Source organism: Marmota marmota, unplaced genomic scaffold, assembly GCF_001458135.2.
Source record: "Marmota marmota marmota unplaced genomic scaffold, marMar, whole genome shotgun sequence".
In the NCBI taxonomy this organism is placed as follows: Eukaryota; Metazoa; Chordata; class Mammalia; order Rodentia; family Sciuridae; genus Marmota; species Marmota marmota.
In genome coordinates this window covers 29,638,882-29,663,662 of record NW_026000005.1, presented here as the reverse complement: position 1 = coordinate 29,663,662, position 24,781 = coordinate 29,638,882, and the positions used below count along the sequence as shown (strand labels likewise).

Genomic DNA, 24,781 nt, shown 5'->3' with positions numbered 1-24,781 from the left:
ATTCTTCACTAAAACTTGAAAAAGAAGCCATGATAATTGATTTGAGAAAAGAGTTGAGACATAGTACAGGGGAAGAGGAAGGGACAAAAATGAAAAAGAACAGAAATGTTAAAGTCAAAATCTGTGTGAGCCATAATGGAAAGATAAGAGAATAATGGGCTTCATCCATGGCTGTGTGGCCATAGGCTGGTCCTCTAACTTCCCTGATCCTCAAATTCTCATCTGTAAATGGGAATTCTAACTTTTAATAATATTTGCATTGAAAAATTGTAAGAATAAAGAAAATCTAAAGTAGGCCTAGGCATATGGTAGGTACATGTTATAGTTTCCCTTCCCATTTATTTCCCTAAGAGTAGTCCTATATCCATCTACAAACAGAATTGACATTTTAACTAAGTAGATTTTAGAACTAAGATAAGTAGTGTTATTACTGTTTATTAAAACACCCATTTTTAAACTTTATGAATTCTGTATTGACTCTCACTCATGCTTATTGACACCACTACAGCTCCTTTCGTTGAAAATGCTTTCAGCAATTGAATAAATGAGACATATACGGAAAATTGAAGGTTCCAGGATTAGTGAAAGGTGGATAAACAAGGAGGCCCCAGTCGGTATTCCTCCAAGTGGATCACAGGGTACTTAATATTGTGTCTGTGCAGAGTAAAATTGTCTCCTCAGAAAAGTTGAGTGCAACATAATCAAATAAAATAGATGATGATTAAACTAATTACTAAATAAATACGTAAATGGACAAAGGATACTATGTGTAATATAGGTAGATATAGACCTAGACAATCAAGTCAGCTGCTGAGATTACAGTGGAAGGGGAAGGGACACGTTTTGTTTGTTTTCTTCTGGTTGTCCTATGAAAAATGAAGCTTCTAAATCTAGATGTTTCCGAATACTGACCAGTATGTGAACTCACTTGTTAGAAAGATATAGAGTTACAGCCATGCATCAAGAATTGCACCTCTAGTGCAAAAACATTTTCTCTATGGGGCTATGTGACCTGTGAAAATGTAGAAATGCCCATCAGAGTACTAATGACATATACCTGGGAGGATAAAGGTGGAGAACTCTTAGTATTACTACGTGGAAGTGTCTAGATAATAAACTCGTGCTGATGGACTGGCAGTGTCTACAGACACACATTCTATTTTAGTTAACAGGATTTAGAGTATCTCTTGACCCTAGAAACGATAATCCTACAGTTACTATTGAGAGCAAATACTTATTTAGAGAGAAAATAAATACCTCTCACTGAGCACATGTCTAGTTTAGACAGAAATTTGTCATAGGCATGTTATTTTTGTTTCTTAACAAAATAGATTTTGTATGATAGTTTAAAAATATCATAGAGCACAGTGATATTTTTTTAACCATTTAAAAATTCTCAAGGAAAAATATTAAATAATGCCAATATAATAATAATGTGTACATAATAAGATAAAAGTTCAAATATTTATTACTTGAGTCTAAAGTGAAGTTTAGGATGTGATGTTTTAAAAAGGGCATTTAACATTGTATTTATTGACCCTTCCCTTCTCTAAAACCTCTGGTATTTGAGTCTAAGATAATCACACACTGTTCCAGTGATATGGCCACGAAATTAAACTCTATCATCACCCTTACAAATCCCCCCACCAGGAACAAGCTCCACATCACCTGCCAGTTCATAACCCACCTCTTTCTGACTCTGTCCTGCTGACAGTAAATCCACTCACCAGCTAATTGAACAGATGCACCCAGTGCTGCTTCCTAAAAATCCACAAAGCTGGGCTTTGATGGACAGCAGAAAGTGGCACAATGGAAAACAAAAGCCTTTTAACTGAGAGCACCGCTTTGTTCTGCTCCGAACTTTAAGGTCACTCCAGCACATTCTGGCTGCTGTGAGTATCTTAATTTTTACTCCACCAATTTACTTGCAGCTGTCATTCCTTCCAATATTAAAAGTTCAGCTTCTCAAGTGTGGGGAATTGAGGGAGAGGGGAATGAGAAGAGCTTGTTGTGGACTAAAAACAGCAAGAACCAGTGAAATCTGGCTTGGCTCTGAAGTACAAAAAGTTATTTTCAAAGCCTATAAATTATGACATAGTGATTAACATGTAATTTAAATATATTTAAACAACAATTATATCACATTTCCAGCCCAGCTAATTGGCCTCACAGATGTTCCCTTGGAGCTACATTGCCCTTACAGGGGGAAATGAATGAGGTGCTTTTTATCATGGAAAACAGATAAAAAAGCAAACTGAAAAAAAAAATGGAAATAGAAGCATAAAAAACAGCCAGTACCCCTAAAAACAATGAATGCTGAGGGGCTTTGCTTAGCACTTTTTGCATTTTAATGTGGAAAACGGGGGAAAGCATGAAGAAGATGCTCTATTCCTGTGATGCTATTTGGCAGGCTGTCCAGAGATAGAGTTGGCAGGCTTCTGACTGAGACACTTGTCAAAGCAGGGACAGTAGGTGCATTCTAATAGGGCACAGCCTAGCCTCCTGTCTTGGAGCAGGCTAACTACGAGAGGTACAGTGATTTTTAATACAATGCCTTTATAATCAAAGGCATTCTGGCCCAGGTAATGAAGATAGATAATGAACTGCTGAAGAATGTCTTGTGAGTTAGTCCTTCAATCATTTATCTCTCTCAAGTTTTATAAAATGAAAAGTGTGCAAGTTCCTTACCTGTAATTTGAGTTGAATATTACCCAGTACAACAAATCTTACAAGATTTAAAGTTAAGTTTAAAGGCTCAAAAAACAATGGTATTTAGTTAGGTTTTGGCATACCTAGCCTTTTAACATTTGATCTAAGAATTGAAATAAATTCATTCCAGCCTCATTTCATTCTTGTTTTTTCTCCTAAAAGTCTCAGGTACCATCTGATAACACAGTATAAATCCCGAAGACCAATGGCCATGTTTCTTCTAGTACCTCCTGCTATCTTCAGCACCTACCACAGTGCCTTTGCTTTTATTGTTGAGATTTAATACGTATTTGTCAAATACTTACTAGTTAATCAGGGTTTTTAATATGATCAGTTCTGATAGGCAGTTGTCTTAGTTCTTGTATCATCCCAATGTTTTCTAAATCTTTGGATTGTATTGAAATTTCCTTTCTCAAATTTTACAAAGGAGTTTATTTGTGTCTTTCTAAAAGATAGTAAAGTATGCCTATATTTAAGATAATTAGAGAACAGCTAAGCATTTAAAAATGACTTTGATGAGTGGCTTGGGCATATTGATGCTTGAATTTAAAAATTCAGTTTAGCTGATGTGAATATTTAAACATGTATATTATTTACATTTATATACTAATGCAGAGCTTACGAAGTCCGTTTATACAGAAACCTATTTTGTCATGCCTAAGAACAAAGTAGAGTGACCAAGAATAAAAACTAAGGTCTGAGATATTTCACGTTTGACCAAATTCACAGTAATTGGGACTGAGGCCCAAATTTCTAACAGGATATAAAACAATCTACTTAACGCATTATATCACTTCTATACATTGCATGTTAAATATGTATCTAGAAGCAACCTAATTCTTCATCGACTAATGCATGGGTAAAGAAAGTATGGTGAATATACATAATGGGGTACTATTTGACCATGAAAAAGGATGAAATCCTGTCATTCATGACAACATGGATGGAGCTGGAAATTGTTATATTGAGTGAAATAAACCAGCCACAGAAAGACAATGTATGATCTCATTCATATGTGGAATCTAGTTGATTGCATACAAGTTGGGAGTAGAATGATGGTTACCAGAAGCTGAGCAGGAGGGAAAGGAAGAGGTTGAACACTGGGTAACAAGTTACAGTTAGACAGGAGCAAGAATTTCTTTTGTGCTGTTGTGCAGTAGGGACACACAGGTAACAATAATGTACTGTACATTTCAAAAAGCTAGATGAAAAGATTTGGAATGCTTTCACCATAAAGAAATGATGAATGTTTAGGATAGGTATGTTTAACCTAATTTAAACATTATACAACATGCATATGTATCAAAACATTACATTGTATCCACTAATAGGTATGATTTTTGTGGTATGATATATCTATTGTAAATGAATTTTAAGGGGCTGAGTGGTGGCTCAATGGTAGAGGACTTGCCTAACATGTATGACGCACTGGGTTCGATTCTCAGCACTGTGTATAAATAAATGAATAAAATAAAGGTCCATCAACAACTAAAGACATATCTTAAAAAAAAGAATTTAAAAAGAAAAACTCTTCAAATATAAAATATGTTGCTAGCTTACCATGACATAATCTTGAAGGCATAGCTAGCTAACTTAGAAGAGAAGGAAATCTGTATATACTTTCTATGATATCATACTTGGGGTGGTAATGAAATGTAAACACACTCTAGGGAGTTCCAGACTTCTCTTGTGACTAGTCCAGGAGATCAGATTAGTTAAGAGTGATTGTATTGTTCAATTGTTATTGGTTTACATTAAATGGTTAATCTCCTGGGGGCCATATGCTTCTTAGATTATTTTATGAATCTCTAAATTGTGTGAATATTGACCTGAGATAATGTTTAGCAATGTTTCTCATGAATGATGTAGGTGTCTTGCCATATTTGCATCATCTCTATTCACATAAAGTCGAATTTCAGATAATTAAATTTTAAGATAAAGTAGTTTTGTCTGCATTTTTCATTTTCCCCAGTGCCTAGAAAAGTAGAAAAGAGTTGGCACGTAGGCAGCAGGTTCTCAAGAAACGTGTTTAGTAATGAGTGAAAATACTAAGAAACACAATTGAGATACATACAACCCCTTCACTTACCCTAAGGAACATTGTTCTTAATAATTTATGACATTCTATATCCACTTTCACTTAGTCCATAGGATAGACTATTAAGCTATAAAAATATAAGTGTCTTTTGGTGTTTTCACTGAAATCTGATTTTGACAGATTTTAAATACATAAAAGAAATGTAAAAGCACATTTCCCAGAAAGGAATTGATTTTTCCAATTTCCCACTGTTTCTTAACTAAAAATAAAGTAAGACCAAAGATAAAATAGTGTATACCTTTTTATAATGAGAGGCTAAGAAATCCATTGCTGATGTCCATTGTTGAAGTGGTGAAAAATTAATGTAACTTAATAACAAATTATTTCAGCATATTATAATCTACTTTATGACCTTCTAGATACATTTTTTGTTGTTGTTTTCTAAGAGAAAAGCTAATGCTATGATATGAGGCTATTTCAGTCATTTGGCATGTAAAGAAAGAAACTGTATCTCATTTACAAGTATAGTTAATTATTGATTGCTTTTTCCTTTCTTCTAGGGTTAATTAGAAGAATGCTTACTATTAACTTACATTTTCAATCCATTGAAAAATTTCTTTTTTTCATATAACTTTCCTTTTCAGGAATTGAATTAAAATATTTAATTTCCTCAAAACATAAATACACTCATTTGCATAATACATACAGTTTTAATGTTTAGGGAAAATCACTGTTGTGCACATTTCCCACGTTAGTTCATACAACTCATGTGCTTTTTCGTTTCCTTTTCTTTTTTTAATTTTCCATTCATGTTGCCTCTTATTATATCCATCATTCCATTTTTCTTTCCTATTAGAGTGAAATTGGACACAGCCCTCCTCCTGCCTACACCCCCATGTCAGGAGTAAGTATTTCATGATCAACCTTCACCTCAGGATTTTTGGTCTTTGCTTACCATGTTTCTTCTCTCACATCTCCCCATAATTTCCTCATTTTGCCTTGCCAACAGTGAGTTAAGAATTTATAGACTGTGTAGCTGCCTTTGTAGGTGTCTTTTATCTCAGTAGATAATCCAAAGCTGAGATATCTTGCATCATCAGTGGCTTCAACTTTCATCTGAAGGATTTACCTGGGCTCATAAATTATTCTTCTAGGTGAGGAGGTTATCTTAACTGCCATGATTACAGGTCATGTGCTAAAAAGGCAGAATCTCAGTGATGGTTCTCTAGTTACAGACTGGAGACTCAGACACAGTTACCACAGAATAAAAAGCAGTAAGGAAATGTCACCATGCACGATGTATCACTGTATTTCTGCTCTTAGAGTCATTTGTCGTGAAAATTCACTTTGCATTTTTCTATCAAAAATAGGCAAAATTGTGGGAAAATGACATGAAATACTTTTTTATTCGATCGCCTTAGCTGGTTAGTAAAATTAAAAAATATATATATTTCCAAATTATTTTCCTGTGATTTACCTTCCAAGGGAAATGGGAATTTCTAGTCTGTAATTCAAATTCATTAGCCACTAAGGGAAAAAAAATGTAGTAAATAGTGTGACTTTCCTTTGAAAGACGAGCATTGATATCTTTCTGGTTGGTAGAACTCATGTTTTCCTACCATTCCTAACCACAGCTTCTCTCTAAATGTGCTTCTACTGTTAACAGAACCAGTTTGTATACCGGGATGGGGGTTTTGCTGCAGAACAAGGAATGGCAGTGCCCTACAGGGCCACAACCAGCACAATCCCAGAAGCACCAGTTGCTCAGGGAGCTGCAGCTGAGATTTTCGACGACTCCTGTTGTAATGGCACCCTGCGTAAGCCCGTGCAACCCCATGTCCAAGAGGACAGTAGCACCCAGAGGTACAGTGCTGACCCCACAGCGTTTGCCCCAGAACGGAGCCCACGAGGAGAGCTGGATGAAGAAGGTTACATGACGCCTATGAGAGACAAACCCAAACAAGGTACAGACCAAACATTGAGAAAATGATTGCCACCCACATTCACTTCCATCAAAAGTTACAATGTATTATATGGGAACTGCTGGACAGCTGGACTGTGTAAGGTTGTGACCTGGAAAGCCTTAGGCTGCTATCCCTTGTGGTATTCTTCCTGAACCATCCAGTAGCATGCACATTACCTAGACGCTGCTGCTTAGAAATCAGAATCTCAGACCCCACCTGAATAGGATCTTCGGGGGATCTGTATGCACAGGCAAGCTGAAGAAGCACTCACCTTCACTGGAATGTATGAATTTGGTAGCACAGCACAACTGCAGAACCATTATTGTGATGGACAGAAAGGCTGGTGTTGGCAAAAAGTGTCTGAAGCTTTTGATGGCACCAGTAAAATATGTAGTGGCTTCATTAAAATGACGTAGTTTAAATAACATAGTTTATTTTAGGAAATTATGATTTCTCATATGATACTTCTCAAAATGAAAGTTTTAACCCTCTATGTGCTTCCATATTCCACCAAGTCTTGAAAAGAATGATTCATGGTTTTGCAAAGCTCAGCAATGACTTTGTAAAAGTTAGTGGTAGAAATGTTAAACACCCAAATAAAATGTTTCAGTTTTGAGAAAAGAAAAAAGACACAAGTTCCTCTTTTATTCTATGCTAACAGTATTGCAAAACAGAGATGAATAACTGATATTAAAAATGATGATATTGTCTCTGAGTCTTCAGTGTCAATAGCCATATTTTAAGACTCTATATGAGAGCCTCTTATGTTATTTTTATATGATTATGTTCACTTTTATAAAATACCTCTTAGAAATTCCTGAAGACATTATCGAATGTACAGTTTAATGTATAGAGTTGTCCAAAAGTGGCACAAATGTAGGTTTTGTGAAGATTTGGTAGAGTCACTGAAAGCAGAGTTCTCTTTAGAAGATTGTCACCTCAACTAGAATGATCTCTCCCAAACTGAACAGCTGTACACGTTTGTATCAGTATAGCAGATAACTAGATAGTGTTGAAAAATGGTAATATAAGCTACTAAGAGAAGAGTAAGTCAGTCTATGTAGACTCGCTGAAGAGTATTTTCAGATTTTATCTCTGGACACTGAGATCCAGAACATTGTAGTATGTTCTATCCCACTCCTCAGAGTATAGAATTTTACTATAGGCATTCCTACACTTTTAAGAATGTTCTGAAATCTGCTAAGAAAATTCAAAATCTAGCTACCTTGTAAGTTCGTCATACTTTTTTTCCTCCAAATTAAATCTTGCTACTAACTATATAGTTCACCCTACTCCTGTTGGGGAAAAAGTAAAAACAGTGTAATAGAACAAGAAGATTATATAAGAGAAATGAGAAGATCTGAATTCTCTATGAAGCTGTAAAAATAAGGTTTGCGCTTTCTTGCTCAAGAATTATGGTAGGGATGAAATGATAGCATTTTGTACTTTTTGAACTATAATTTATATACATGATGGTGGGATATTCAGAACTGCCTTTTAGCTTGTACTAGTAATGCTACACAGTGAACTCTATCAAGCATATGTTTATTCAGGGAAAAATAATCCTGGCTAATGGGATTTCATTTTGTGCATGTTGGGCTAAGAATCGGGGATAGAAAGTTTGTTTTATAAAGGTGATACCTTAAATAATTTTGCCTTCTCCATATCCTGACTCCAAAATGCAAATACCTTAGGTTTTTATATGTATGGTAAAAAGAGAGGACAAAGAATTCTAGTAGATATGTAGATGTATGTCTTTTTGTGCTCTATTACCGATTTTGAGGTGAAACTCAGCTTGAGAAAGCAGTGTTAGGTATCAGAGTTATTTTTGTTTTAGGCCAATACCTTTTCTCTAAATGGATTTATTAGATTGAACCATGCAAAGTAGACACTGTTTTTACCATAAAAAATGACTATTTTATATGATTGAAATTAATGACTTGCTCTTTTGTGACTATGATTAGACTTTGGAAATAAATGTTATAATTATTAAGCAAGTGCGTATGTAACAGCAAGCAACTCAGCTAGAAGCATGTAGGATGTCTGTCAGATTTATTTTATTAAAAAGTTGAAATTTTTCCTGGGCTTCTTCCTTTCCTAGGTCAAAAGCTTTCTGGGAGTAGCTACAATCAAATGTTAATGGTATAGGCATTCTTGGCAAATCACATAGACTAAAACCATGATTCTTCACTTTATCCACTTTTTTTTGGCACAAGGTTAAGTCATGAATGTTTTGGTTTTTTGATATTTTTATAAAATTTCTAATTCCTCTATATTGCAGGCTGTTTAACTCAGACAGGTCATCTTCTTTTCAAATATAAATTACCAATTTTCAGAAAATGAAAGCTTTTACACAACCAGCCCATATGTGGGACAGACAAATAAAATTGGGTGGAAAGAAGAGCAATCTAGAGGACAAGAATTCTGACCCTGGCCTTCTCAGTGTGTTGCTTTGTCATGAATACTCCTTTTTTCATAGAGCAGTAGTAATCTACAAACAGCTTGAGAATTTGTGAACACCTATATGTGGCTTTCCTGTTCTAGACAAAGAAGCTAACCTTAGTATGATTATCGTTCTTCTGAAAGCAGATGCTACCTGATATTTCTGTGTTCCTACAGAATACCTGAATCCAGTGGAGGAGAACCCTTTTGTTTCTCGGCGAAAAAATGGAGACCTTCAAGCTTTGGATAATCCCGAGTATCACAATGCTTCCAGTGGCCCACCCAAGGCAGAGGATGAGTATGTGAACGAGCCTCTGTACCTTAACACCTTTGCCAACACCTTGGGGAATGCTGAGTACCTGAAGAACAACGTTCTGTCTGTGCCAGAGAAGGCCAGGAAAGCGTTTGACAACCCTGACTACTGGAACCACAGCCTGCCCCCGAGGAGCACCCTACAGCACCCAGACTACCTGCAGGAGTACAGCACAAAATATTTTTATAAACAGAATGGACGGATCCGGCCTATCGTGGCAGAGAATCCTGAATACCTCTCTGAGTTCTCGCTGAAGCCAGGCACTGTGCTGCCTCCTCCACCCTACAGACACCGGAATACTGTGGTGTAAGCTCAGCCCTGGTTCTAAGGTGGAGAGACACGCCCGCTCCAATTTCCCCACCCCCTCTCTTTCTCTGGTGGTCTTCCTTCTACCCCCCCCACCCCCAAGGCCAGTAGTTTTGACACTTCCCAGTGGAAGACATAGAGACGCAATGATAGTTACTCGCTTATCTAACTTGAGCATAAGAAGGAAGGACTGAAAGAGAAAGACAGGAGGAACCACACTGTTTCTTCATCTCTCCGAATGGGTTGGTTAGGAAAGTGAACAGCTGGAGATGGACCAGAAAATATAAGGCAATGCTGCCTGCTGTCAAACTAGCTCTCTCTCTCTCCCTTTCCCTCCCTTCCTCCCTCTGTTCCTTTCTTCTTTCTTCTTTCCTTTTATTGTTAACTGCTGATGGTTGAACCACCCACACTATCTGTTCCTTCCTGTAGTAATTGATGACCATATTCAGCATCCCTGGGAATCATTGAATTTCCATTAGAACGAAAGGATAATCATTTCAGTAACATGAGACTAACTGAGATTCAGAATCCAATTTTTTCCTCAATAGTTTCTATCCTGGCAAGGAAGAATGAAAATCCCAGCTTTCATAATTTTTAAATCTTCACCAACTTCATATATAGGAATTTTGTTTGGAAGCCTTTTCTGATTTATTTTTCTTCTCCTCCTCTTTTCCTTCTCTAACTTCTTCTTTTTTTGCTTTGGCTTATGTCTTTGTATTGGTTACTTTTCTATTTGGGGCTTTAATTTCTACTTGCAAGAATATTTCCATCAAAGCTTCTTTATATCATTTTTAAAATATTTTAATATGATGAAATGGGCACTATTTAAAAAAAAATCAGTCTTTAAAATTAGAAGGGAAGGTCAAGACCCTAGTTAAACCCTGCACCAACTCTAGCATTCATGTTTTGCACTATTGAATATATTCTCCCCCACCCTTTACATTCTTCAACATTTTCTTCTCTTCCATAAATGGCAGTACTTGATAGGCAGTTGATAATCTTAAGAATAGAAGGAATCAAGGAGATCGTTCTATGTGGTTCAAGAAAACTACTGATACATTCAGGGGTGGTCCAATGGGGGAATCCATGAACTGGAAGAAACACACTGGATGGGTATGTCTACTTGGAAGATATTCAGAAATGTAGTTTGCACTTAAGCTATAAATTTATTTGTTATTTTTCTGAACTCCATTTTGGATTTTGAATGAAGCAATATGGAAGCAACCAGCAAATTAACTAATTTAAGTACGTTTTTTCTTTAAGAGCTAAGATAAAGACAGACTGTGGAAATGCCAAATGAAGCAAATTAGGATTTTGGAACAAAATCCAGGGATTACAGTGACACAGCGAGCACATTAGCTCCATAGGATATCATGTTTGCTACATAAGGAAATTTGTTCAGTTTGAATATTCCATATGAAGGAATGCAAGTAAAGGATTGGTTTGAATTCCATGGAATTTCTAGTAGGAGACTCTCTTTATATTGAATAGAAGGTAACTCTTTGCATAGATTGGTATAACATAAAGAAAAAAACAAATATTCATAGCTTGTAGGTAGGTCCTTGGGTCAAAATTTGTAAATAAATGTGAAAATTCTTCTCATGCAATCATTTTATTCTCTAACACATGAATCTTTTGACATTTCGACTTAAGAACTCTTTTTCTGCACACACTGCTCCGAGATGTATAACCATCTGTGACTTTTCATTTTAAAAGAACATCTACTGAGTTAAGATGAGTGATGAAAACAAATGACAGCTGAGTTTCTAGTAAAGCAGGGGCTCACATTAATAGGAAAATTATATACATATACATATATATGTATATCTATACATACACGTATATATGTATATGTGTGTGTGTGTGTGTGTATATATATATATATATATATATATATATATATATATATATATTTTCTGTTTTGCCCAAAATTCATTTATAATTTAAAAAATTACTTCTTTCTAATGTTTAAGAATTGGGAGCAAAGGAAATTCAATAACCTAAAGATAATCAGTTAAACTAAAAACATCCATTGGTAAAGCAGAGAGAGATTAGAGGGGGAAAATTCCAAGTAAATCTGTTTCTACCTAATTTGAAAAACAAATCTATTCATCCAAAACCTATTTATTCAACAGATATTGATTTAGAGTCTACTAAAGGCACTATGTTATGTGGGGAACATAGAGATAAATAGAATATCCTCCCTGACTTCAAAATTTTGCAGTCAAGACTTATTTAGAATGAAATTTTAATTTCTCCATGAGTTCAAAGACTCAGATTGCATGGATTATTTTGTGAGTAGCATCCATAAAATCAGATTTTTTAAGTAAAAAAAGTCCTGTAAACTAATTTGGAACATGAATGAAACATCCTTCAAGTTACTGAAATTGGCAAATAGGATAATTTCTACCATATCCTCCAAACATGGTCTAATAGGATATAGCCTCACTGGCTCATTGGTCTATCTGGATTCCAACTTCACCATTAAAACAATAGCCAATGATGAATGATATTTGGTGAAATCCCTTAGAGGTGCTGGGGTTGGTCTCAAGTTCTCAGGAGTCAGGCAAGCTGAAAGAGTGAGGTTAAGGAGAAGGAAGATTAGTGAGGTTCTTTCCAGTGAAGTTCATCACTTTCTCAAGGATGAAAACGCAGATTGACTCAGGACCACAACCTACCATCTCAAAACTCTTCCCCCCCATTCAGAGAAATTTCTAGGAAAAGGGCACTTCATCTTTGTACCCATGAGAATTGAATATAAACCCCTCTTTCTAGATAAATCTGTATCAAGTCATCATTGACAGCACTACTTGACCTTTTCATTTACAATATTCATATGACTTTTGCCATATGAATGGGAAGCAGGAACACCTAATTTGAAGAAGGAAAAATAATAATCTTTTTTTAACTGTTAAGGTAATAGATATATACTTAGCATATACAGTCTCCTTTCTCTTAAAACACAAGACTTACAGTTTATGTAATTTCCCTGTAATCACTAGAGATTGATGTAAGTACAATTCAAACTGGCCTAAAGTACTTAACATTTCTTTTGAATGATTTGTCTCATATGCTTGATTTCCATTGTTTGGGGCTTTCATTTTTGTTTTATTTTTGTCCCCTAGGAAGACATATTTAACAGTATATAAGAAGGAGTAAAAATAACATTTTAACCCAGTAGAGTGAAATCTTAAAACACAAATTAAAGCTTGCAAATTGCTTTGGAATATCAGAAACCAGAGGCCAGTGGTATCAATGGAAATATGCAGAATCTAATGTGTAAATTTGAGAAAATTAATATTAAAACTATACTGACTGTATTTTTTAAATTGCCAGATTTTGTCAATTGAGCCTATCTTGTAGAATCCTATTTTCAGACACAGGAAAACCTTATAAATTGTTGTTTAAAGAATTAGTTCTTAAACAGGTACGAAAAGGTGTCTTCTAAACCTGAGTAAATCCAGAATCACAAGGCATGTGTGGCACAGAGGTACTTTGATGATCTAGCAGCTGTTGGTTTTCTGAATATTATTAGTAGCACAGGATCAGAGTGTTTTCTTCAGAATCATTCTCAAATAACATGAAAAACAAAGCAATATTTAAACTCTATTAAAAACTAAGAAACTTAGCTTTGTATATCAGGAGGAATGGACCTAGTAGTGTACATTGAAGTTCTTCCTGGTGTGTCAGTGTCAAAGATGGATGTGGCACGAGGATGGTGCTCATCTCCAATGCTAGGGAAAGATAGAAAAAGTGCTTTGAGGCTCTGCTGCTAGATGAACTTGGAAGGATGATTAGTGCACTTTGTGAAGTGTCAAAAAGCAAAAGAAAATTAACATCATTTACGCCTGACAGGGAAGGATGTAAATACAAATTTTTTTTTAGAGCTATCTAACCTTTATTTAAAAACTTGAATTATTCACCCACCTGTAGTTGTTAATTATTTAACTAGTCTATGTAGTTCCTAAGGTAATAGAAAAGGAGATCATGAAAGCATGTATATAACTGGACAGAATCACGATAATGCTGTAGATGTAGATTTAGTTAGGTTGTTATCTGATGTTAAGCAGTTTTAATATTACTAATTAAATCAAATAGAAAACTAACCATAAGGTATAATGTAACAAAATAAAATTCAGGATATGAAAATGTAGAATGTAAAATTAAGTTTGCCATTTAAATTGTTACTTGTGGGGTTTAGCTGAGAGTAGACATCTATGGTTCCAAATTTGGAAACTGTTTAAAGCACTAGAGTGAAATTGTTTCTAGTTTTCTTATTTCTTTATCACTTTTCAAATGTATTAAGCCTAAAGAGAAATTTATTTTATGTTTTTCATTTTGTTTTGCAAACACCACCTTGTAGCATTTAGTAGGTAAATATGTTGCATGAGATTTTAAGTAAGAAGTCTTCAAAATGAAGTAAAGAAGATGAAAATATTCTATTACCTTATGCAGAGATTAAAAAAAGAAAAAGAGAGCGAAAAAGAGTGCTGTCATTTAGAAAGCAAACAAAATGTATTTAAATTGTGACATATCCTTTGTTTTCTCAACATGCCTTTTAGCCTCCAAAACCAACAAAGAATTAGTTAACATTTTTTTTTTCTGACAAACACATGTTAAACCAAACATTTTAAATGACTATATTGTCATCCTTTTGGACTCTAGATTTTAGAATGATGATTTGGTATGGGGCAAATGAAAAATTCAGGTATAACTTTTTAGCTGTTAAAAAGCCAGATAAATCAACTTCAATTGTATGCACTGTGGGCAGAACATCCCGATCTGCCTGCGTTCATGGACTTTGTTGTGTGTCAGGTGAAGGACAGCCTTATACCTGTCTAGGCACATAAAGGCACACTGGTGCCTGCTTGTTATTTGCTCAAGAACAAGTAACAATGTGTGGAAGTAGATAACGTATAATTTTAGGAGATCACTATCAGTAAAGACCTTATTCTCACTATTACTACAGTGGGGTCAGCTTGTATACTTTTGGGTAGAATTAATACCTTTTTTTTTTTTCCTGATTCTGGAGATGCTTTTACAAAAGGAGTTTTCTCCGAAGTTGTAAACACAAAGCTGTTGTGGGTATCCTGTGGGGCCAGGAGCCCTTGACTTTGTGTGGGTTAATTTCTTTTAACACTATGGGCTGCTTTGTTCAATTCATTAGAAGAAAGGATTCTGTAAAATAGTAGAAATTCCACACTGTGTTCAAGTCCCACTGACTTTGTAGAGAGGCAAAATAATAGGATATGTCACTTTTCCAAACTGCTGCCTCATCTCATTCCTAGCCAGGTGATATTTTGGGCAAGAAGAGAAAGCTTCTAGAGTCACGTGTTGAAAAGGCTCCAAACCCCAATTTCATGGGGGCATTCACATGGAAAACACTCTTTGACAGTCAGCTTTGCAAGTATATGATTATCTTGTTAGGAATCACAGAAAATTTTATTTCTGTCTGAACTTTAGAGGAAAATAGCACCTTACTTTTTTCCCCCCTCATTGACACAGCTGCCCCTATTGTCTTCACTTTCTACCACCTAGTTCAAAGTGGCTCATTAGGATGCTGACCCTCTCTTAAGCCATAGTGGATCTCTGGGGTCCAACACCCTGCTCTGCTAAATATTGACGTAGCCTTTATCCTCAGATGCCTGATTTTTTCCATAAAAGATGTTACCAATTTGGACACTATTTAAATTATTTATCAAATAGATTATTGCACAGAGAATACTTTAGAATATTAAAATTGTTTTTCCATGAAGATTAATTCTCTTCCTGTGTTCTTGAATTTGAGATGAAATCAGCCCCAACATGCATCTCAAAATTCACATACATGCACATGTTCTTCTAGGTCTTAGATATAATCTTTCTGTAAATCTATATGTGTAACTGAGAAGTGATTTTGCTAAAAAATTAACTTATTTACTTTATTCATCTTATTTTATTTCTAATTGCAAATATTTTATAGCTGCTGTAATTTGTTTTCCAAATGAGGAGTCTTATTATCATAAAGGTAAAGGCTTTGCAACTTTGAGAACCTCCTGTGACTTTTCTTCAGACCGTTCACCCATCTAACCAGTTTATAACGAGTGCAATTTCACTGTAATGGAAATCCATGTTTTCTGATAGAACACCATTCTTTCTCTACTTTTGCTCTTTAAGGACATTTTTCCTGTAATGCCCTAGCAAGTTGTCCCTGTATCATGAGAACTGGTTATATTTGTCCAAATATACAANTTTTAATTTTTTTCTATTTTATCTATGAAGGATTATGCACTTAACACATACTAACTTTTTTAATGTTAGGTATATTTTTAGTATAATTTCCCTTATTCTCTCCTCTCCTCCAGCCTTTCACCCCTTTCCCCGCCCTTCCCCTGATTTCTGTTGTTATTCAAGAATGAGGGAGAAACAGTATTTTAAATTTATGTAATTAGGCTTTTCAGTTAGTTCTCAAGGATCCTCCTTTGGCTCTTGGGAAAGAATTATACCTGTTCAAGGCAATTATAGAATGCGAACTGCTTTGCCTCATTCCGTACTGATCATCCCAGCTGAACAATTTGAAAACTGTTCTGCCTTTTTGTTACATGAATCTGTCAGAAATATATTTTTAATTTAATATAAATGAAATTCAATAAAATATGAAACAAATGTTCTCTTCTGTGTCAGAAATTTGTTATAAGAAAAACCGGTTGGGGAAGAATAAGGTTTGTTCTGGATTTAATCACCTAAAGATGTAAAAATGGCTTTTTTTTTTACCATATTTATGAATCTCATTAATTATTCCTGAAGCCCTTTGGTTGTTTGGACTGTGATCCATTCCATATGCTTTCACCATTCCACACATATGCCTACCGATGTGAGCAGAGTACTCATCTGTGCAGACCATGCTTAATTAATTTTGGTTGGTTTGTTTCTTTGGAATAAAAAAAAAAATCATAGAATATTTTGTAGATTAAATCCCAGTAGTATTAATATTTTTTTTCTTCCTGGTTGCAATTTAGAAAATGATGGTTCCTCTCAAACCTTTCGTTGTAAAGAATATCAAATGTGAACACCATTCTTCCAGAGAGGGAGGGAGACCTTAAATAGTCAAGCATTTGACTAACAATTAAGATAAGCCCCTGGAACTTTAGGAGAATTATTTCAGAGGCATTGGTGACATGAACAAGATTCCTCCCAAAGTTTGATAATTTTAAGATTCTAATAACTTCTCACTAGAGAGTCTGCAATTCTTTCAAATTACTACATTTGATTGTACATGGTTTTAACTGAGTCAATGGACAAAAACACATTTTCAATGTAATATATCATAGTAAATTCTCTTAAACATGTTCAGTTATGGCACTTTAAATATCTTGCTAAGAACACCTCCTACTATTTTTATGGACATGCCCACAGACTCTTCCTTAGATATTTTGACCTTTTCATTTGAAATCATTGTCATCTTAGTGTTCAGGGTGAGATAATGTCAGAGCACTCTGCATTTTAAGCCATTGATAGACTAAAATAGAAAAATAACTTGTGTTACTAATGCTTTAAGGTACAATTGAAATTTCCAGTGGCACCATGTTAGTTTATATCAATTGTAATACTGACCAATTACACTGCCCTTTACCATGTATTAAAAAAGTTCTGCATATATTGGATCACTTTGCTTTCAATACCTTTTTGAAATAAGTACTATTGGAAGACTCCTGCACCTCCCTATAAGGAAAATAAAATAATAAATCTAGAGTCATGCAAACATTACTAACAGGTGTTACCTGCAAAGCTGTATCCTTTCACAAATATTGTTCTTTCCTCTACTTAAACACTTCTCTTTCTCTCTCAGATAAAGAGGAACTCATTCTAACAGGAGTGTACTTTAGACTAACACATTAACTCTGAGTAAGGCAACCAGTGATCTTCCTCAAATCCTTGACAACTGCTCTTATAATACAACTAAACACTTCACTCTACTTCCTCAAACTACCTGGGAGCAACTTATCTATAATGAAGAATCAGGTTGTTTTCATTCAAGAAAGATAAATGCAACACAACCACAAATAAAAAGCTTTTAAATAATGACGATGTAAATAGCCTTCTGGTTAAGTATGGTTTTATAAATCTTCCTGGTAAAGGTAGATTTAATATGTCAGAGAATATAGCAGAAAACTACATTTATCTCTGGCAATATTAATGTGTACATTAATGTTAATATAGGTGAAACCTCACATAAAGTACTTAATTTACAAATAAATAGATATATCTTATGGGGTTTATTATATGTTACATGGTCACTAGAAACTAAAACACTGCAAAGAATCTGATTCTCATTGTTTCAGTCAGTTTAATGTTGCTTTGAACAAAAGAAGTGGGAAGAACAACTTAGAGGCTTAGAGGAGGAAACATTTATTTTGTTTCATGGTTTCAGAGGTTGATTCTATGGTCAGCCAATTCCATAGGTCTTGGCCCAAGGTGATAGAGAACATCATAGTGGAGGGGCATAGTGGAGGGAAGCAGCTCAGTGTGTGGCAACAAGGAAGCAGCTAGAGGTCCATTCATCAGAGACAAAAAATAAACCACAAAATCATACACTCAGTGATCTACTTCCTCAAGTCACACCCCACCTTCCCAGTTACTACCCAGTTAATTCATATTAGTCGATTAATTCACTTCTTACGTTAAAACTCTCAGAATTTAACCATTTCTCTCCTCACCATTTCTGCATTGTCTAACCCATAAGCTTTAGGGGGACACTTCATATCCAAAACATAATGCTGATAAAATGCCAATTTTTATTTAAAATAATAATGGTGGGGTGAGGGACTCAGGCAGAGACTGTGACATATATTAGAGCTTCAAGACTAAAATGAATATCAAAATTCAGCCTCTAGCTACTCTATTCTGCTATACACTCCAAGATCCTGAATTCACAATTCTTTAATTTTAAAAGCCCCATGGGGATATAGATATACATTTTTATAAAGAATATAGAAAAAGAATACATTATATAAAACATTTAAACATATTTATATAATGAAAAACTTCATACAAAATCTTTATTTTCAAGCTCTTTCAACACAAGCCCCAAGAAATATATCGAACTGCAAGCTATACTCATAAAACTGTAGGCTGAGCAGGTGCGTAGTTAGCTAATTGTATTTCCCTCCACAGTATTATCAAGCTGCATGATAAACCATGGGGAGCAAAGCCACTAGACAACCATCTTAAGATTAGAAACAGAAGACTGTCACCCAGATAGCAATTTTAAAGCTATAAACAGAACAATTCACCACAAGATAGCAATCAGGAGACTGTAAACCAAATGGTACACAGGAGACATGTGAATATTGGCATACCTGCTTTTGCAAGCTACCCATAGGTTTTTAAAAGAAAAATACCCCTCTTGAAAACTATTTGACCTATTTCTACTTCCTTATCTTTCCAAGATAAGGTGGGAGTTCTACAAAATAATACAAAGATTGCTGGCTCTTTGACAAATAGGAAAACAAGGCTTCCAAGCTTTTAAAACATATTCTATTAGCCACCCACTGATTCCTACTGTAAAGGGCACATAGATACACAAAAGACAGATTGGATCTTAATATCACCTTCCAGTTAACTTAAACATCATATTTTTATGTCATGTTCTTCCATGTATTCAGGAACTTTGGGACTCATCCTGCCATTAGAAGTATGCAACTATTATGCTTGTGTGGATTTCCAGTCACCACCTCCCTGACAAGGACATTAAAATAATAACAAATATTGGCTGGATGTTTTCCATATGCTGACTTTCTCTATGCATTTTTTCATTTAATGTTCACTATTTATTAGTTAACTTCTGCTATTTTCTTCTTTCCATAAATGAGGAAAGCAAAATTTGAGAAAAATTAACAACGTTGATCAAAACCTAACAAAAAAGTGTCAGAGCTATAAATTTGCTTGACCATTAAATGCTTTCCCCCTTATGGTATATTATAGTTACCTTATAATATCCATGATGATGTGGCAGCTATGCTTTTCTTCACAAATGGGTATCCATGAACATTTAAATTTAGATGTTCAAAATGTATAATTTAAATGTGCAAAAAATAAAATTTTATATTTTTCTGAAACAAAACTTAATGTCTTTCCCAAATTTCTAGATTACCCAAGAGGAGAAAATATGAACTGAGCAATTAAGAATTTTTCTCAGAATCAATTTACAGTATATTCAGACAACTGAGGGCTTTAAGGCCCGTATTAGTAAAGATTCACAAGGTTTTTGTAGTGATGATAAATTAACTCTGGTTCAACATAGAAAATATTTATTTCTCCTATAGTTCTGACAGCTTCTTTCTATGTGATACCTTAGGAGAACAGACTAGTTATTTTGGCTCATCTCACTATACATTACCTCCTTAAAGATCTTAACAGAGAAAAAAAGGTTGGCAAAAAAAAAGACCCTCAAAATAGGGTCTTTTCACTGCCGTGACCCAGAAATGAAACATTAATTCTGATCATAATTTCTTGATTAAACTACCTCCTACTAATCACACCCAAAATATAGGAACATGTGGGTATTGAGGGAATGTAAGCTTGTCTGCCAAGTTCCTGATGTAGCATCATGACAAGGGAAATGTCTCTTCCTTGCCCATGTCTAATATTGCAGTATTATTAGATTATTGGTAGTTTCACTATTCTATTCTGTCTTCCTTTTAGATATCTGCATCCCCATCTGTACCGTCATTTGGTCTAACACAAACCCTTCATTCATATACCCTTACTATGACTAGGGTCCTCAAACTCTCATGCAAACCCCTGAACATTTTAGAGCAAACAGCTAATTTTTTCTCACTCCTATTACTTCTAGGCTATGAAAACTTGATTCAGCTACATGTGGCTCTTGCTACTCTCATTCCACAGGCAAGTAAAACTTTGTGAGGCCACTTTTCACGATTCCAGCAGAAAGCAGGGAATAGTTTGTATTTCCAAACTTAATCTAAGAGAGGTACAGGAAAAAATCACATGGTCATGGACACTCAACAGAATGTGTCATTTTCTTCTTCATTATCATTTTTCCTCCCTAGATCAGACAGGCTTTATTGATTGAAAGTGAGTTTGATGTGGGGGAAGGGCTATTTTGAAGAATGGCATAAATCTAATCCACATTTTTTCCAAACAGTAAAGTTAAAAGCCAAAATTTGGCCATTTTTCTTCTAGTTGTACTCTCCGTGGTTCCGGAAGAGGAATTCCTCATATATAAAAAAATTATGTGAGGAAGAAAAATAATTCTGTGCTGGGTAGTGTATAAAGAAAATCACATGTATTTTTTCACTTAATTTTTATGAATTATAAGGTAAGTGATGCACTTTAACATGTATTACATTCTGAAGATGGTAGGGCACAATAAAATGATGAAAGGCAGAAATATTTATGACTTAATAGTGAAGCAGCAAAACATAAGACTGCCACACAGGGCTGCACAAACTAGAACTGTGCGCAGCCTTTGTATGACAAGATGGTGGGGGACCTGGTTAGGCTTAGAAGGCTTTCTGTGGACTGAGAAATTTGAATGATCCATCGCCCATGAAGGAAGGGGCTATGCCTAGATATTGGTTTGCTAGGGCCTCTGGCAGCTGGGATATATGTGTTGTAACCCAGGAGTGTTAGAACCTTATTAGGGAAGGGATTGAGGCATGGACTTAGCCCTACCCTCAAAGAAGCACTGAGAGCTTCCAGCCATAGTGCTTGCCTTTCTCCCTTCCCTATCCTGCATATGTGATCAAAAGGTGGGCCAAAAGGTAGGGTGATTCAAAGGGAAAGGTAGCAACCCAGGAGGCAATAATTAACAACTCCTACAACTCTTTGTAGGGAGGAACAATTCCTGGGGCAGGTTACCTTAGCAACAGGTTGGAGGAGAAGGGAGAAGGGCTTTGGAGATGTCAGCATTTGATTTCCTTTCTTTTCCAACCAGCCCCCATTATCCAAATTGAACCCAGTTATTTATTATCTACATTGACTGCCTTCTGTCTCCTCTCTGAGAATGTAACTCTAATTGTTGTTAGAGGAAAAGTGGATGATGACTGCTCTGACTGCTTTGATCTAAGAAAGGATAATGTGGGGCAAGCAATTTGAGTTTCCCTCTTTGGGATGTTTTGGGTTGGTCAAGGTGTCTGTGGCAAGAGTCTGGTTGGGAAAGAACTGGTTGTAAAGTCATATAGGGGCGGGTGCTTTTATGATAGAAACAAAAAGTCATGGGCACTGGAATGAGATTAATACAAAATGAATGAAATAAATGTCACAGCATCTGGAACATGTCAATGAATATCTTTATAGAAACTAGCAATCTCTCACTGGGAGGTGGAAGAGATAAGAAGTTGTTCCCATAACAAGGCCAGTGACATGGCCTCTATTTGAGAATGTAAATTTTTAACATTACCAGAGATATCAGGAATGTAAATCTGACAGTTTTAATAATATCATAGATGCCCTTATAAAATATAGTTAAGATATATAATGACATCTGATTTTTGTAAAATAGCTTTTTATTGGCATAACCTCTGTGCTTCTTAGAGATCCTTTTACTTCTGTTACTTAGGGCTAGATAATCATACTATCAAACAGATTAAGCTTACCTGTATAGGAGGTTAGGAAGATTTGCTGGCCTTAAATTGACGATTGACTAAAGAAACGTCTGACTCCCACATCCCCAGTCCTTTATTATATTTTAATAGAAACACACAGGGTCTCATTAGTTGCTTATGGCCTTGTAAAGTTGCTAAATCTGGTTTGAACTTGAAATCCTCCTGCCTCAGCCTCCTGAGCTGCTGGGATTACAACTGTGCACCACCATTACCCAGCTTCTGATAGTCTCTTTTAATGGTTATCAACCACTCCTGTCTTTGAATCCCTCTTTTGTAGCTTAGAAGCTACAAAATAAGACTAGAGTCTTATTTACTCTTGGGGAGCTAACACAAGTGCACATCTTAAGTTACATTAAAAAACTATTGTCTTTCTTTTTGAATGTCCAGGGATGGCTGTACTTTGGTTATAACTGTCCTTTCTAGGTATTTAAGATCAAACTTGTCAAACTGACCTTGTACCTCTCTGTTAAGTGTTAACTGAATTACTTCAGGAGGTCACTCTCTGGGAACTTCTAAGCATCCTCTTAGCTTCTTGAGTACCATCTTCCAGAATAGGTCAAGGTTTTCTCAACCATGTGGCTTCCCTTGGAAGCATTAGGGATGTTTCTCTTCTCCAAATGACCCTCCTTTTTGCAGCATGTGTGCTGGTCAGCTTTCTATTCTCTAGGGTCTCAATGATCTCCCTAAATGGATGGTGCAGAGTTTCAAAGCCCTTAGAGAAATCCCCTTATTCCCTGGGTTCAAGCTGATTCAGGACAAGAGCCAAATATTGGCTATTTTCTTTCTTGGCCCTTTTATTATTTAACCATAATATCTAAGGTTTGGTCTTAGACACCCTGCAAGCCATTTTCACCAGTCTTATAATAAGAGTACTGGGTTTTAACTTTAATATGTCTATAATTTGACAGTGATTTACACCTTTTATTTAATTGGGGTTTGTATAAGTATTGAAAGTTAACCTTACATATTGTCTGTCTTGTAGGTGATGGCCTATGACCTTAAATTAATTTGGTTTGTTATATTAAAAGTTGTACTTCTGTAGGTAATAGGCAACAGTTAAAATTTACAAGGAAAATACAAAATGAAGTTAACAAGAGTAAAAACATATTGAGTTTGTATAATAGCTATGAACCAAGAACTACAATTTCCATTATCCCAGACCTTTATTTTGAATCTTAGTTTAAAGAACACCAGCTTGGTAAAATGTTCTTCTAAACCTGTGCTTTAAATACTTGTATACCTCAAAGATATGAATATTTATTATGCCAAAAAGTCAGTAATAACACCAAAATTACACTGTTTTTATATTAACTAAATTTAGCAGTTAAAGAAAAATTTAGACCCTGTAATGTAGGGTAATACTCTAAAATAACAGTTGTAGTTTAACCAGAGTTGTACAAGCCCTAGTTCATTTAAGACCAGTTTCTCTAAAGAATAAAACTTAACAGGCACAAGAAATTATCTTGATAGATAAGAGCAGGTGAATGTTTTAAGAAATCCTTGTTACTTTGAAACATAAACCGAACTTTGGTTTATACAAGTACAATAATATTTGACCTTAGGGAAAAACCTTGAATAACTTTAACTAATTATGTTAATTATATCTTTCTCTATATATAACCAACTTAGTTACACACACAGAGTTTTTAAAATTTACCCTCCACAAACCCTTTGCAACTTACTTAGACATTTTACTTTACCACTTGAAAGAATTTCTCATCTAGAAACATTTATTTTTCTTCTACTCTCCATATTAAAATATATTTCCATACCTAGGACCTTCTTGTAGCTCTTTTCCTGGTTGTTGACCTCTTTTTTTAATTCACACACTGAAACAACCCTTAAAAATGTCTGAATTTATATAAATTATTCCACTTTACAAGATGAAATACTTTTATGTTTTTATGGTACTTTAACTGAAATCTCTTATATTCTCTGCATATAAATTACAACTGTTAGAACTTTACTTCTTAGTAACTTTGCTTTAGTGGAGCCACAGACGCAAAGCAGTTTTAAACCTTTTTACTTTACCCACTTATGAAAAATAAAAAAAAAAATAAAAATAAATAAATAAATAAAATACACATAATGTTATGGAATTTTAAGTTAAGAGGACTTGATTTTATATTATTAGTTGAGGTTTTAGCACTTTCACTTTGAAAATTAATCAGAACTCTCTAACAAACACATTTATGAAAATTTATCCCATTGATGTCAAATTTAATTTACTTAGTTTTAACTGTAAAAACCAAGATATCAGGCAAATATAGTTAAGAGTATTAGCCATCTCTTTCTTGTTGAAGAAAAATCCTAGATGTAATGGATGTTACCTTCTAGACATTTTATAGAAACTAACATTCTGTTGATTGTCTGACCATCTAGAAAAACTTATGAGTTAGTA

At 35.0% G+C, this 24,781-nt stretch overlaps 1 protein-coding gene across 2 annotated transcripts in view; it reads left to right on the top strand.

Annotated features, from left to right (window-relative positions):
• The window catches only part of LOC125618338 (receptor tyrosine-protein kinase erbB-4), a 51,824-nt gene extending 35,885 nt beyond the window's left edge, over positions 1-15,939 (top strand). Inside the window, exons 5-7 of one of the 2 annotated variants that reach the window (XM_048808977.1) lie at positions 5,604-5,651; positions 6,414-6,711; positions 9,331-15,939. In XM_048808977.1, coding sequence (XP_048664934.1) covers positions 5,604-5,651; positions 6,414-6,711; positions 9,331-9,776 — 792 coding nt within the window. In that variant the 3' untranslated portion in view covers positions 9,777-15,939. The remainder of the gene's footprint in view (positions 1-5,603; positions 5,652-6,413; positions 6,712-9,330) is intronic. The other variant, XM_048808978.1, reaches the window with a different exon arrangement.
• The last annotated feature ends 8,842 nt before the right edge of the window (positions 15,940-24,781 follow it).